At 50.3% G+C, this 12,961-nt stretch overlaps 5 protein-coding genes across 5 annotated transcripts; 1 reads left to right on the top strand and 4 right to left on the bottom strand.

Annotated features, from left to right (window-relative positions):
- Positions 1-443: 443 nt before the first annotated feature.
- MIND_00168700 (uncharacterized protein) lies at positions 444-1,259 on the bottom strand (the record flags this gene model as incomplete). The annotated part of the gene is made up of 1 exon (XM_037358609.1): positions 444-1,259. The coding sequence occupies exon 1, from the start codon at positions 1,185-1,187 to the stop codon at positions 444-446; it is 744 nt and encodes a 247-aa protein (XP_037226519.1). The 5' UTR covers positions 1,188-1,259.
- Positions 1,260-2,567: 1,308 nt separating this feature from the next.
- Positions 2,568-3,515, bottom strand: MIND_00168600 (Pkinase-fungal domain-containing protein; the record flags this gene model as incomplete). Its single annotated transcript, XM_037358608.1, has 2 exons — positions 2,568-3,230; positions 3,279-3,515. 2 exons carry the CDS (start codon positions 3,513-3,515, stop codon positions 2,568-2,570), a joined length of 900 nt encoding a protein of 299 aa, XP_037226518.1.
- A 686-nt stretch (positions 3,516-4,201) lies between these two features.
- On the bottom strand, positions 4,202-5,922 carry MIND_00168500 (uncharacterized protein; the record flags this gene model as incomplete). Its single annotated transcript, XM_037358607.1, has 7 exons — positions 4,202-4,234; positions 4,292-4,777; positions 4,829-4,975; positions 5,026-5,096; positions 5,151-5,185; positions 5,693-5,853; positions 5,902-5,922. The coding sequence occupies 7 exons, from the start codon at positions 5,920-5,922 to the stop codon at positions 4,202-4,204; spliced, it is 954 nt and encodes a 317-aa protein (XP_037226517.1).
- A 1,422-nt stretch (positions 5,923-7,344) lies between these two features.
- Positions 7,345-11,183, top strand: MIND_00168400 (uncharacterized protein; the record flags this gene model as incomplete). The annotated part of the gene is made up of 12 exons (XM_037358606.1): positions 7,345-7,429; positions 7,487-7,761; positions 7,810-7,936; positions 7,987-8,017; positions 8,071-8,141; positions 8,189-8,688; positions 8,734-8,864; positions 8,924-9,035; positions 9,087-9,136; positions 9,181-9,315; positions 9,365-9,441; positions 9,493-9,551. The coding sequence occupies 12 exons, from the start codon at positions 7,345-7,347 to the stop codon at positions 9,549-9,551; spliced, it is 1,653 nt and encodes a 550-aa protein (XP_037226516.1).
- On the bottom strand, positions 10,721-12,661 carry MIND_00168300 (Fecal droplet protein; the record flags this gene model as incomplete). The annotated part of the gene is made up of 10 exons (XM_037358605.1): positions 12,417-12,661; positions 12,248-12,343; positions 11,965-12,172; positions 11,784-11,796; positions 11,722-11,737; positions 11,404-11,418; positions 11,360-11,372; positions 11,013-11,027; positions 10,961-10,983; positions 10,721-10,870 (listed from the first exon to the last, which is right to left on the bottom strand). The coding sequence occupies exons 1-10, from the start codon at positions 12,438-12,440 to the stop codon at positions 10,721-10,723; spliced, it is 573 nt and encodes a 190-aa protein (XP_037226515.1). The 5' UTR covers positions 12,441-12,661.
- Positions 12,662-12,961: the final 300 nt, after the last annotated feature.

Here is a 12,961-nt window from a genome sequence, read left to right as displayed (position 1 = left end):
AACCGCAACCATCTCGCCTACCGTAACTCGGAGAGTCCCGGGCCGAGAGACGGCAAACATGAACTAGCATGTCTTGAATTTTGTATATACGATACAATCATTATATTTCATGTATGTACAATTTTGAGGCCATATGGGCTTTATTATTATTATTATATATTATGTATATATATATGTATACACAAATTTATGCTGAAGTTGCTCTTGAGCAATCTACTCAAAATTGAACCAGAAGAAGAAATTTCAACTTGGGGAATAAAATGAAAAGGCTGCAAGTCACGGTGACTTATGGATTCAAAACCTGAATTAGAAGCAGTACATATGTATATAGGAATAGAACAATCTTTACGGTGACTAGGCCAGCTACCCTCTGTACTCGAACCACTGGCACCGGAAGTCGCTGGGGCTCCCGTTACTTGCCTTGAACTTCTTCCTTTGTGGCTCTAGATCCAGGCATGCCAGGACAGCCAAGAGTCCGGTATTATAGGACCATCTCTGGAACGTAGGCATACCTCCAATTGGTGGAACGGGATTGCAGCATCATTCTCCGGCCAATCATCCGTTTGAGCGAGTGCAATAGCGAATAATTTCTGGAGGTCACTATAGTTCATGTCTTTCGGTGAATAGCCGCAAGGTGAAGTGAGGTCCGCAAATACAGCATGATATGCCGGTGTGTCTTGCTTTAGCCCCGGGGCAGATGGAGGATTCTGCACGCTGACCATCTGCTTCATCCAGTCGCCGAGGTCGTACAGCGCAGACCGGGTGCCCTCGGGGATGTGGCTTGGGAAGTCGCGGTAGAATATGAGCGATTTCCCCGTTGCATAACCGCCGAAGATGTTATCGCACGCGAGCGCTCCGGAGGGGTCTCTATGTGGGGTGTACCGAAGCACACACCAGAGCAGCACCCAAAAGAAGGACTCGAGGTCGTGTTTGGCCGTGTGGACGACAGACGTGTTTTCGAGAAGCCCGAGAGCCATAAACGAAGACGTGCCCCAGATAGTCTCAGTGGTCCCCGTTTGACCGACTTTGTGTTCACATTCCCTCGCGTCAGTCTTAGGGAAGTTCCTATGCGCGAGTGCATGAAAGAGCTCCAAGCCTTGGCCAGCGCGTGTAATAAGCAGCGTTAACGTTGTAAGGAGATGGACATTGTCGACATTGAGCTCGATATCGGGATGCACTGACAGCATACTCGCCTCACAGGCGAGGGGAGGAGTGAGACGAGGGAGTCCGAGAGACGGCAAACATGAACGCGATAAAGAGCTGGCATGTCTTTACATAATCTTGTACATGATATGATGGTTTGCAATTTTATTATATTTTATGGATGTTTTTCACTCAGTTTTGAGGCCCGGCCTTCTGGGCTTTACTATTATTATGTATTATGTATGTATGTATGTAATTTGTGCTGAAGTTGTTACTACTTAGTCGCTCGGAATTCAACCAGAAGAAGAAATTCAATTTAAAACTTGGGGGATCAAGTTGCACAAAATAGATTCAAAACTTGAATTCATCTATGTAAATTACATGTATCAAACAACCTTTACCGGCGACTACTCCTACGACGGCTACCCATTGCACTCGAACCACTGGCACTGGAAGTTGCTGGGGCTGAACTACCGTGACTTGGACTTCTTCTTTGGTGGCTCTGGAGCCAATCCGGTCGTACCATCTCTGAGACGTAAATGTGCCTCCAAATCGCGGAATGAGATTGCAGCATCATCATTCTCCGGCCAACCATCCGTATCAGCGAGTGCATCCGCAAATAACGGCTCAAGGACACTGTAGGTCATGTCCACAGGCATAGGGGGTTGAGAGATGTGCTGATACATACTAGCCCGTGCGTTTGGCCGTCCTGGTATCACGTCAAGTGGAGGATTCTGCACCCTGACCATCCTCTTCATCATGTCACCGAGGATGAGAAGTGCGGGCTGGGTGCCTTCAGGGTCATGGACTGGGAAGGTGCGGTTGAATATGATTGATTTGCCCGTCACATTACCGCCGAAGATTTCATCGCAGGCGAGGGCTCCGGAGGGGTGTACATGTGGGGTGTAACGAAGCACACACCAGAGCAGCACCCAAAAGAAGGACTCGAGGTCGTGTTTGGCCGTGTGGACGATAGACGTGTTTTGGAGAAGCGCAAGAGCCATAAACGGCGACATGCCCCAGATAGCAGTGGTCCCCGTTTGCCCGACTTTGTGTTCACATTCCCTCGCGTCAGCGAGTGCATGAAAGAGCTCCAAGCCTTGGCCAGCGCGCTTGACATTGTCATGATTGTGATCGACGAGGGACGCAACATGGGGAAGTAACGTTGTAAGGATGCGGACATTGTCCATGTTGAGCTTGCGCTCGATACTAGTATCAGGCTGCACTGACGGAATACTCGCCTCACAAGCCATACGGTATTTTATGGTTGGGAGGAGTGAGATGAGCATTGAGCGACGGGCACACGCCGCTCAATGTAGGCTAGTAGCAGGCACATTTTGCCGACTTGATTACTCACCCGATCGCATGCCGTGCGCAACAACTTGGTAGAGACAGGAAACATGAACGCAGTAAACAACACCCCGTTACGCGTTACACGTGCCGGGTGACGGCTGAAAAAACTCCTCGGAACATCGATGCTCCGACCACCGGGACTTCGCCCGAGTGTCCCAGCTCCCCATAGAGCAGGTCGATGCACTGGCGTCTTCGTCTTCATCGTCTTGTGTGACTTGGCCGTTCAATGTTGCCGAACTCCGGAACGCAAACTTTGCCGCCGATTCCAGAAAGGGAATTGCGGCGTCATTCTCCGGCCACTCGTCCGCTCGGGGAACTTGTAGAGCAAACGCTTTCAGGAGTGAGGCATGTGTCATGTCCTCGCGCGGGGGTGAGTCGTCTAGATATCCGTATCCCGCAGCAAGTAAATGTTGCGGCGTGGGTTGTGCTGGGCCCGATGGAGGATTCTGCCTCTTGACCATGTACATCATCAGACGACCAAGATCGTAAAGCGCGGATCGCGGGCCTTCGACAGTGCGGACGGGGAATCCATGGCCTAAGATGCCCCATTTGTTCGTTGGATTGTCAGAAAAGACAGCATCACAGGCGAGAGCTCTCGAGGGGTGGTTGTGTAGGGTGTGGCGAAGCACACACCAAAGAAGAACCCAAAAGAAAGACTCGAGATCGTGTTTAACGCTGTGGATGGTGGAACCTTCGTGGCGGAGAAGCTCGAGGGCTATGAAGGGATATGTGCTCTAAAAACTAGTTCCCATAAGCACCCAAATCGAGTCAACATAACGGACCGTCAAGTTGGACTGTGTTGTGTGATTCATTCGATTCAAGTCCTTGTCGTCGTTTGTATCAGCCTCAGGGTTCGCCCTGTCCGAGAGTGCGGCGTGAAACCGCTCCAAGTCCTGGCTAATGCGCTTGGTATGGTCATAGTTGACGAGGGACGCATAGGGAAGCATTGCCAACAATGGTCCGTCAAAAAGGATGTCGTGGTTGTTGACTTGATGCATTAGACGAGCCTCATCGTTCATACGATATTCTACAAATGGGGAGTTAAAAGTATGGCACGCAGGAAGCGGGGACACACTCACGCAAAACGAGGCACAGGGACACGAGCCAGCAGCAAGCGAGGACAAGCGACCATGATTCAAGACAAGAAAATGACTTGCTCTGTTACACCAGGGGCAAAGCTAGCGGCAGATAGCATATGGCAGTTTGCTGGCAGTTTGCAAGGCAATTTTTTTGCTTTGTTAAAAACAAAGAAACCTTTGTCTTTGCCCAACTGCCGCTAGGTCTGCCATTAGCCAACTGACGCTAGCATTGCCCCTGGTGTTATTGCTGAGCTTTTGGTTGCGCTCCCAACCGCCTGCATTGATACCCGACGAGTTTGTGGTGTAACTGGTACAGCGCCTTGATACTGTGGTTGAGAGACCGGTGAGCGTTGCTGGCCGAACCAAGGCCGAACCAAAAGGCCGAGATGATGATCGCATCATCATTCAGATCACCAACGTTTCCCGGTTACTACTCGTCAATCTCTGTTTTTCCTGCTACGCACTAGGGTCATAGATCTCTTGTAGAAGGTATATTCGTGATCGGGTAGCCTTCAATAGCCGCCAGTTTCCTAACTTAGCTTCCGTTTTATCATTCCAAGCTACGATGAAATTGTGGGGGTACAGTAATAATAATAATAAATTGAGCACCGGTGAAATCGCTGGAGTTACTGGCCAGGTCTGCCGCATTCTTTGGCCATCTAAAGGGAAAAGAAATTAGAGTGAGCGTGAGAGATGATAGATGGAAGAAAATTCACTTGATGTCGCTTAAGCGCATCTTTGCGCGTGAAAGTCTTGTCGCAGCCGTTGCAAATGTGGGGCCGCTCGCCAGCGTGGGTGATGCGGTGACGCTTCAGATCGTGGTGCCGATCAAAGGAGAGCGGGCAAATATCACAGGCGTAGGGGCGGGTGGGCGAGGCAGGGTAATCACCGCCGTACAGAGGAGGGGGAACGAAGGGTGCCTGTGATGGCGAGGTAGACCCAGGATACTGCGGACCTTGGCTATAGTTTGCGCCAGATGTGATATCCCCATACTGAAGCGATGGGGGAGCGCCGTAAGGGTTTGACCACCCGCTTGGATTCGCGGGTATGTGACCAGTAAATTGTGGGCTATGGTGGCCGTACGCTGGGTGTTGTACGGTGGAAGGCTGGGAATGACCATACGAATGTGGAATTTGGGAGGAGGATGAGGATGCGGGATGTAGAGAACCATGGGCTTGAGGTGGACAGAACGGAAATGTTGTCTGAATTTTTATTTAGCGGATAGAAATGAGAAAAAAAAATCGGTCACTCGCCTTGTGGCGCTTCAAAGCATCTTTCCTGGTGAATGCCTTCCCACATTCGCATATATGAGGTTTTTCTCCGCTATGAGTTTCGATGTGGCGTTTCAAATCGTGGTGGCGATCGAAAGAAAGAGGACAGAGATCGCAGGCAAATTCGCGCTGTGGGGAGGCCGGATATTCGACATAGCGGAGACTGAAAGAAGACATACTCTTGCGGGAGCTGTCAACGGCACAAGTCGGACAACCACTATCCTAGTCTTATACTTGAAGACCGCATTTGCTTAGTTTATGAGAATGATCACCTGCAGAAAATAAATCTAGGCGAGCATCTTACCTATAAGATCCTCTAGATCTGCTGCCGCTCTCAGGCTGTTTCAGCCGGTTTGGCTGTCCCACCAGTGTTTACGAGACCGTTCCAGTCGGCTGTGTCTGCTGAGTCTCAAATGAATGTCCGACAGGCGCCCTTCTCATTGCAGCCATCGGCCAATGGTTCTAGAACAAGAGGAGGGAGAGCTAAGCCTGAATTGTTCAACTAATGACACGGCAGGAGGACGAAGAAGCCAACCTTGGGTATAAACAATTGCATATTTAGCCCGAACAATTCCGATGGAGATCGTACATCTTTGAGACTACGACCGCAGTTGCTTGCGACTGACACTAGATAGCCGTTGTTATCTTTCAGGACCGCGCACTGACAGCCTGGAAGTCTAGCGAAGTTGGAGGCGGTCGCCGCATCATCGTTTGCGCCCGTCCTGATGGAGGTCGCGAAGAGACGAAACGTCATCTTTTGCATTTTGAATGGGCCGGGTAGTAGTGTCTCGTTGTGGGTACATATAACCAGTTTCTCCGAAAGGTTGGATCAAGAACGTTTCGGACCTGGACAAATCGACATCACAGCTCCGGGGAGCCATTTCAGGAGCAGATGACCCGTTATTATGCGGCTCGGGAATGGGGATGTATGTAGCAGAGTAGGCTTTCCATCGCATCAGAGTCGCCTTGACAAATATAAGAGTGTTGATTGAAGATCTCGTTCGCCACTGTCAGCCTATCAAGACGGGGGAAGAGGAAGATATAGGGGTACCTACAGTTAAACAAGGCCTAAGCATGGCTTTACACGATCGATACTGAGGTTGGTCAAGGCGTTCAACGACTGTAAGCAAACCCGATCTCGCATCAAAGTCAATCAGAAAGTTGTGATCCATTGCCGGGCCGGATTGACCCATCCGTCGCTACTTTGTCGTAAGGGGGTAAATCAGCCTCGATTGCTGCTCTGGGGTGGCGTGTTGGCCAATTGCGCCACAATTGGAGTTGAAGGGAGGAGGAGGAGGCGTCCCACCATTCATATCCATGTGATGTTGAAAGAATTGTCGCGGGCGTCCGGTCAGTCTGAGATAACAGCCAAATGAGAATCGTAGCCGGTTTGGAAAGCAGGGGCCAACTTGGCGGTATATGAATCGCCATCAAGCACCATGAACAACACCCATTCCGCCGAGCCGCAAAATGAACCAACTTCGCGCCAAGGCCCGGTCGTAATTATTGACATATCATGATCAGGGCGTTAGCTCGTCGACTACGAGGATAATACCCCGCCGCATAGGAGCAGAAGCAACCCTCATTTACGTGACCCGGTGTTGATCGCTACATATCCTAGGATGCACAACCCTGCAAACGAGTCAAAATCAAGCCTCGTAGTGTCATGGTTCGCAGACCGCCGAAAAAGAGCGATGATCCTTTGGAGTAAAAAAAGACACCAATGAGAGCGATGGATACCAGGAAGTGCTTTGAATAGATTTGACTTGAACTAAGGGAAGGAATCAGGAATAGATTTCTGACGAAATGGCACAGGCCCGAGCTTTCAGTTATGAATTATATTTAGTCGCAAGCATTGCATGGCTGGGAGTTTGACCTGTCGCGTTGAAGTTCTCGAACTACATCAGCGGTTCCAATGCATACAGTAGCTAGTAGAGCTAAACACCGGGTCAAGCGGAAAGATAGCAGACAACATCGACTTGGACGTACGTACAAGAGCCCATCTGCCATATTCTGGCAGTCCAAGTTGGGACGAGAGTAGCAGACGTAGTGGACTTGAATATTCATACGACTGGATATACGCGGCACGCCAGTATTGCTTCTTGAAGTGTATCGAACAATTCTGCGAGGAAGCTCGCCTCTCAGAGGCTAGAATATCATTTTCGGGGAGACTTGAGTGGTGGTCCCCAGAGTACACGTCTGAGCGACAGCAAGAGGTTCGACTTGAGTGGAATGTGAATGCAAAGATGGTGTGAGATCACATGACATGTTGACGGCATCATATGATCAAAAAATCCGATCCCTTGCAGCTCCCAAATCATGCACATCGCTCCCAGTGCAGCGTCTCCTTGACCCGGACAGTGACCAGCCGACCACATCCATGAGACAAAGATATCGCGGATTTGCACTGTCAGCTGACTAGCTGTGGCAGCTGTGGCAGTTGATGGTATACATACCGGCTTTGCACGTTCAACTCGCGTCCAACAGTGAGCAGCGGAATGCGGACGACCTCGAACATTCTCGTCATAGCTTTCAACTATGCATGCGAGATTATGACTACCTATCCCGGCCGGACCGTTAGCGGTTGCGTCCACTCTCCGCACGAAGTGAAGAGTAAAACCTAATGTGCATTCTTTTTAGGCTTGACGGCTGCTTTATTCGTTTATCGTATCTTTCTCTACCCAACGTTTTTGTCTCCTCTCAGGAATGTACCTGGTCCTGGCCTCCAGAATCCTGTTCTGGGCCAATACCTTACCGTCATCCAAGAAGAAGTCTGCATCCCAATGCGCGAGTGGACCAAGGTGCATGGACGTACTGTTCGCTATTTTGGACTCTTTGGAAAGGAGAGAATACTTTTCATATCTCCGGAAGCGCTCCACCAGATGTTTGTTCAAGAATGGCTTTCTTATCCTCGGGTGTGTGTCCGTTCTTCAGATTGGCAAATTTTCTGAAGTTTTCAAAAGCCTGCCTTCTTACGAAACATACTGGGACTCGTTGCTGGTTATGGCTTGTTAACTGTCACTGGCGACGAGCACAAGCAACTGCGTAAAGCGATGAATCCGGCATTCTCTCTTTCTAATTTGATGGCTCGTAGGGTTTTCTATATCCTTGCTCGACAAACCCGTACTCAAATTCTATAGAAACGGAGATGTACTATGATCACATTGAAAGGCATGGTCATTCCTTGTGCCTTTCATAAATTTACTGATTCATGATATATGTAGCTTGGTCGAGATTCTCAAAGAGCAGCTCAGGAACGCATCAGGGGAACATATTGTGCCGATTTATCCCTGGGGTATGTCTCCAATTTCTAAAGACATCTTAATCTGAGCCATTGAACAGCAGGCAAACTGACTCTCGACATTATCTGTGACACAGCATTCGGTTACAAGACACGCAGTTTGCATGACACAGACAACGAACTTGCTACTGCATACCATCAGCTGGTCAGCCTCCAATCACTTCGCAACATCGCACAGCTTGCGGCTTTCATGAGCCTTCCAGGTTTTGCGAAATTCACAACGTCAGAGTGGGGTTATAGAAACCGGCGCATTTTGCGCTTCTTACCTTCTGGAGGCAGTCTAGAACTGCTCGTCGACTGCATGCACCGGATTCGCGGTATTTCTGCGCAGATGTTGCGAGAAAAAATCGTTGACTTGTCGGTGTCCCCGCACGATATCGGCACCAAGAAGGACATCATGTCTCTTTTGGTTCAGGCCCGCCAGGCTGAGCTCGAACTCAACCCAACCACGACAGACGTTATATCGGACAAAGCCATGATCGACCAGATCCTGACATTCCTCAGTGCGGGTCATGAAACTACAGCCAGCGGAATCTCATGGGTTCGTCGTATAATTGGTTGGGCTTCCGAGCTAAGATTATGACAGACTCTGTGGCTCCTCGCAAAAGACCCCGAAAGCCAGCACAGATTGCGAGAAGAGATTGCCCCAGTATATGCTGCCAACCCACGGCCGGACTACCGCACATTGAAAAGCCTGAGCTGGTTAGATTGTGTTATGTAAGAACTCCCAGCGTCCGTCTCAACCGTCGTCGTCTGCAGCTAATGAATCTTCCAAGAAATGAGAGTCTGCGCGTCTTGCCGCCGGTGCCACTGACTATTCGAGAGGCCGGTAAAACGGCCTATGTTGATGGTGTGCTAGTCCCTAAAGGGACTATAATCACTTGTCCCGTATAACATGCTAGTTATTTGGGGGGACTCTTCGTACTCAATTGGCTGCAGATTCGGGTTGTCAACACCTGGAAACACGTATGGGGCGAAGACGCGGAAGAGCAAGTAGCTGCTCCGTTGCACGGATAGCGCTGACCCAATGCAGTTTCCGGCCATCTCGGTGGTTGGAGCCCATGTCCAAAGACTACAATCCAACATACTCTCACTTCCCGTTTATCGCAGGTCCTCACGCGTGCATTGGGAAGACAATGGCGGTCAGCGAAATGAAGGCCGTGATTTTGTGAAGCAACAGGTCCTAGCTATTAGAGATTTACTGACCGTGCTCCCAGCGCTCTGATTGCCAACTTCGAATTCGAGCCAGCCTATGAAGGACAGATAGCACGCTCGGCTGCGGCGATTACCATGAGTCTGGCTATTTGTTTTTCACTTGCTGGGCGTGAAACTAATCTACGTGTAGAACCTGAGGACGGTATGCCTCTGCGTGTAACGGCTATCTGCCGCAGGGAATCGGAGTAATCATGACGGATTTTTTGACTTGGTTGTCTACTCTGCTATGTACATCATGAATGAATGTCTTGAAAATTGAACGAGTACTTTCTCGATGGCCGCTAGATGCCATCACTATCTGACTCATCAACGCGACTCGCTGACGCGTTCCGGCAATCCTTGCTTCAAAAACTGATGCCGAGTGCCAAAACCACCTCTTCCCCAACTTCAAACCTTTGACGATGTTGACCGTGTGGTTTATGGGGTTTTACTGGCTTTACCGCTCATCTCATCCCTTCCATTCAGGCTTTGCGTCGTTCTATTTCAAGTCCTCGAATATGCGTCGGACTGAGACAGACGCGAAGTTATGCTCGCAGGCCTGAACTCATAAACCGCGTGAACTCTGATAAAGCCCTCTACATTGGCGGCGGTATAGGCTTGGCAATTGGGGCATATTGGGTTTCGCAGTGCGTGAAATCCTAAGCTGCAAATTCACGACTAAATGTTCGTTTCAGCATCGAGAGCGCGCCAGAAACGAAACGCCGCCGTTTCATGTGGGTGTCTAAAGAGGAGGAGGATGAGCTGAGGAAGCAGGCATTGGAGGAAACACTGCGAGACTACCAGGACCGCATCCTGCCTGAAAACCACCCACTAACACAACAAGTCCGGCGAATCACGCGACGCATCCTCACTGCTTCAAATCTGGGCTATCTGCATGGCGATGTGCCCCAGTATGGCAGCGAGAATTTCGACCTATGGAATGGGCTGCCACACGCGGAAATACCCCAAGCCCACGACGTGTCCCCGGAAAAAGAATGGGTTGTGCTTGTCGTCAACGACCGCGATTTCGTCAACGCGTTTGCAGCGCCAGGGCTGGTCTGTGTCTCCACTGGGATCATGCCAATTGCCCAGAATGAAGAAGGGTTAGCGTCTGTCATTGGACATGGTGCGCCGTTCAAATTATTCTATCAATCCTAATGACACTCATAGAAATTGGGCATGTTGTTATGAGGCATTCGGCTGAGCATCTCTCCAAGCTCAAGCTCTTATTCCCAATTATTGGCTTCATGTGGCTCCTGGGAGTGGACCCGCTAATATCGTCTTCGCTGACGCGACTATTCTACTTCCTTCCCAATTCGAGGGCACTCGAGACAGAAGGTATACCAAAGAGCAATCGATGAAGCTTGGTTGAACTGTCTCTAGCTGATATCGTCGGACTCCGGTTGATGTCCAGAGCTTGCTACGATCCCGCTGCGGCCCCAGCGTATGTTGTCCAGCCAAACATTACTTGTGCCCAACAACATGCAGGTTTTTCGAGCGAATGCAACTGAAGGAAGGCGTCCACGTGCCTGAATTCCTCAGCACACACCCCCCGACGCCTGGACGTATTGCGGTAACCCCCCTGCTCATTTCTTCGTCACGGACTAAATCATACCCACCCAGCATCTGAGGACCTTACTCCCTGAAAACCATGACATCTATCATGTGAACCCCGAGTGCGCAAGGCTGGAGGAAATGCGGGCTCGGGGGATCATTGGCCGACAGCGCATGTTTGTCGAGTTTTGACTTTGTTGACTGTAGAGTCAGTCGTCGATTTCAGGGTTTGTTGCCTTGGCTGACACATCTCAGTTAGATTGTACACACCAGCTCAGAAGCATATAAACGTTTTTGACCAAGCTTGCGTTGTGGCGGCTCGGTCGCTGCAGCAGCCTCAAATAAGGAATTGCTCACCCTGCGAAATCCCGTGCTCGACCAAGAATAAAAAAAGTGGTTGTACTGTGGCCAAATGCCAAGCACTCTTCTTCTCAAGCTATATGCTTCAATAGTAGCTTGGCCACTGTGCCAGAGCGGCTTATATATACTTGTCGGTCCCGACTCCGACTGCAAATTCGGAGCACTGCTTCCGTTTTCGGAAGACCGTGCATTCGAGTTGGCCAGAACAAGCTGCTGGCCGGCCGATAAGAGTTGCTTGCTTAAGCTACTTTGGGTTTGATGGAAAACCCGGCATGGCCATTCTCCCAACAATGAAAGGGACGGTACTGAGGACTTGTCTGAAGGAAACAAGCGTGCATTGATCATCACCAACAGTCCAATGTCGAGGGAATTGCATCGGTGGTTTATAACAGTGATTGTGATTGGGTGATTGAACAACTTGAAGTACAGGAGTGAAGTAATGAGCGCAACCGCAGGTAGTCTACACAAGCTGCTTGACTGGACTACATAGCGTACCTACAAATCGGCGTTAGTGTGGTCACACGACACGGCGAATCAAAAACTACGCACTTCCTCGTCCACTCACGAGCGGTGGCCTCGTAGCGGGTGCGATCTGTCTTGTAAAGATGCGCAATGTCGGGGACGAGCGGGTCGTCCGGGTTGGGGTCGGTCAGCATCGAGCAAATCGACAACAGGACTGGTTGATTGGAATGCATGAGTCAGCGAATACAGCCACAGTCAGTGACAAGCGTGCCTTTCGAGATGGTCAGGGCTGGCGACCACTGGTCCCGGAGGATGTCCAGGCATATAGAGCCGTTGGCGTTGATGTTGGGGTGGTAGATCTTGGTGGTGAAGCTGACCTTGGGCGGCTTGAACGGGTAGTCGGTCGGGAAGCTGATGGAGAGGAAGAAGACCCCGCCCGCATATGGCGACTCGCCCTGTTTGTGGCGCATTAGCAATCAGTTAGAAGAAAGGAAACGAGGGTGGAGGGGCAAGCTAGATAAGCAACGCACGGGACCCATTATCGTTGCCTGCCATTGGAACATGTTCTCGCCAGTCGGGCCAGCGCTGCACGACGAGGGCGGGTCGCGGCCGAGGTCAATCAATTCCTGGTGCAATCGTCAGCGCGAGAGCTTACTCCTAGCCACAACACGAGGCCAACGATGGCAGTGGATCACGCACCTTGTTAATGCGCTTTAAGGCCATGTCGAGAGAGGAGAAAGCTAAGAGCAACGACCTGAAAATCGATGAGCAATCGCCACACAATCAAGCAAGGGCAAATGACGACAAAGAAGAACGAGCAGACCATAGTCAGGTGGGAAATGGAGTGACAAGGAAGGCCTTGGGCCGTCTACGGATGGTAGAGAAGAGACTTACGATGGAGAGGAAAGAGGCGGTGGATGGTGGAGGTCGGAGACCAAGCTGTAGCGCTGCCGTTACCCTTGTTTGTCCATGTCCGCCTACAGCTGACTAACGATGGCTGTGCCACGGTGGTAACGACTCATTCAGACTCTTCACGAATATTCTCGAAAGATACGGTTTTTTTTTTTGCATTTTTACAAACACACTGCACAGTATACGGAAAGTACAACGAGAACAAACCTCGTAACCTCGAGAAAATTAAAAGACTTTTCTCGAGGCCAGCTGTAGGATTTCTCGATAATGACTGAGACAGAGAACTGTAACCGTCAGCAGTCTTTTACTGTCTCGTCGGCCGACTCACCTAG

This window comes from Mycena indigotica, assembly GCF_014461135.1.
Source record: "Mycena indigotica strain 171206Taipei chromosome Unknown Mind.scaff0001, whole genome shotgun sequence".
NCBI classification, from domain to species: domain Eukaryota; kingdom Fungi; phylum Basidiomycota; class Agaricomycetes; order Agaricales; family Mycenaceae; genus Mycena; species Mycena indigotica.
This window is presented reverse-complemented; position numbering and strand designations above follow the sequence as displayed.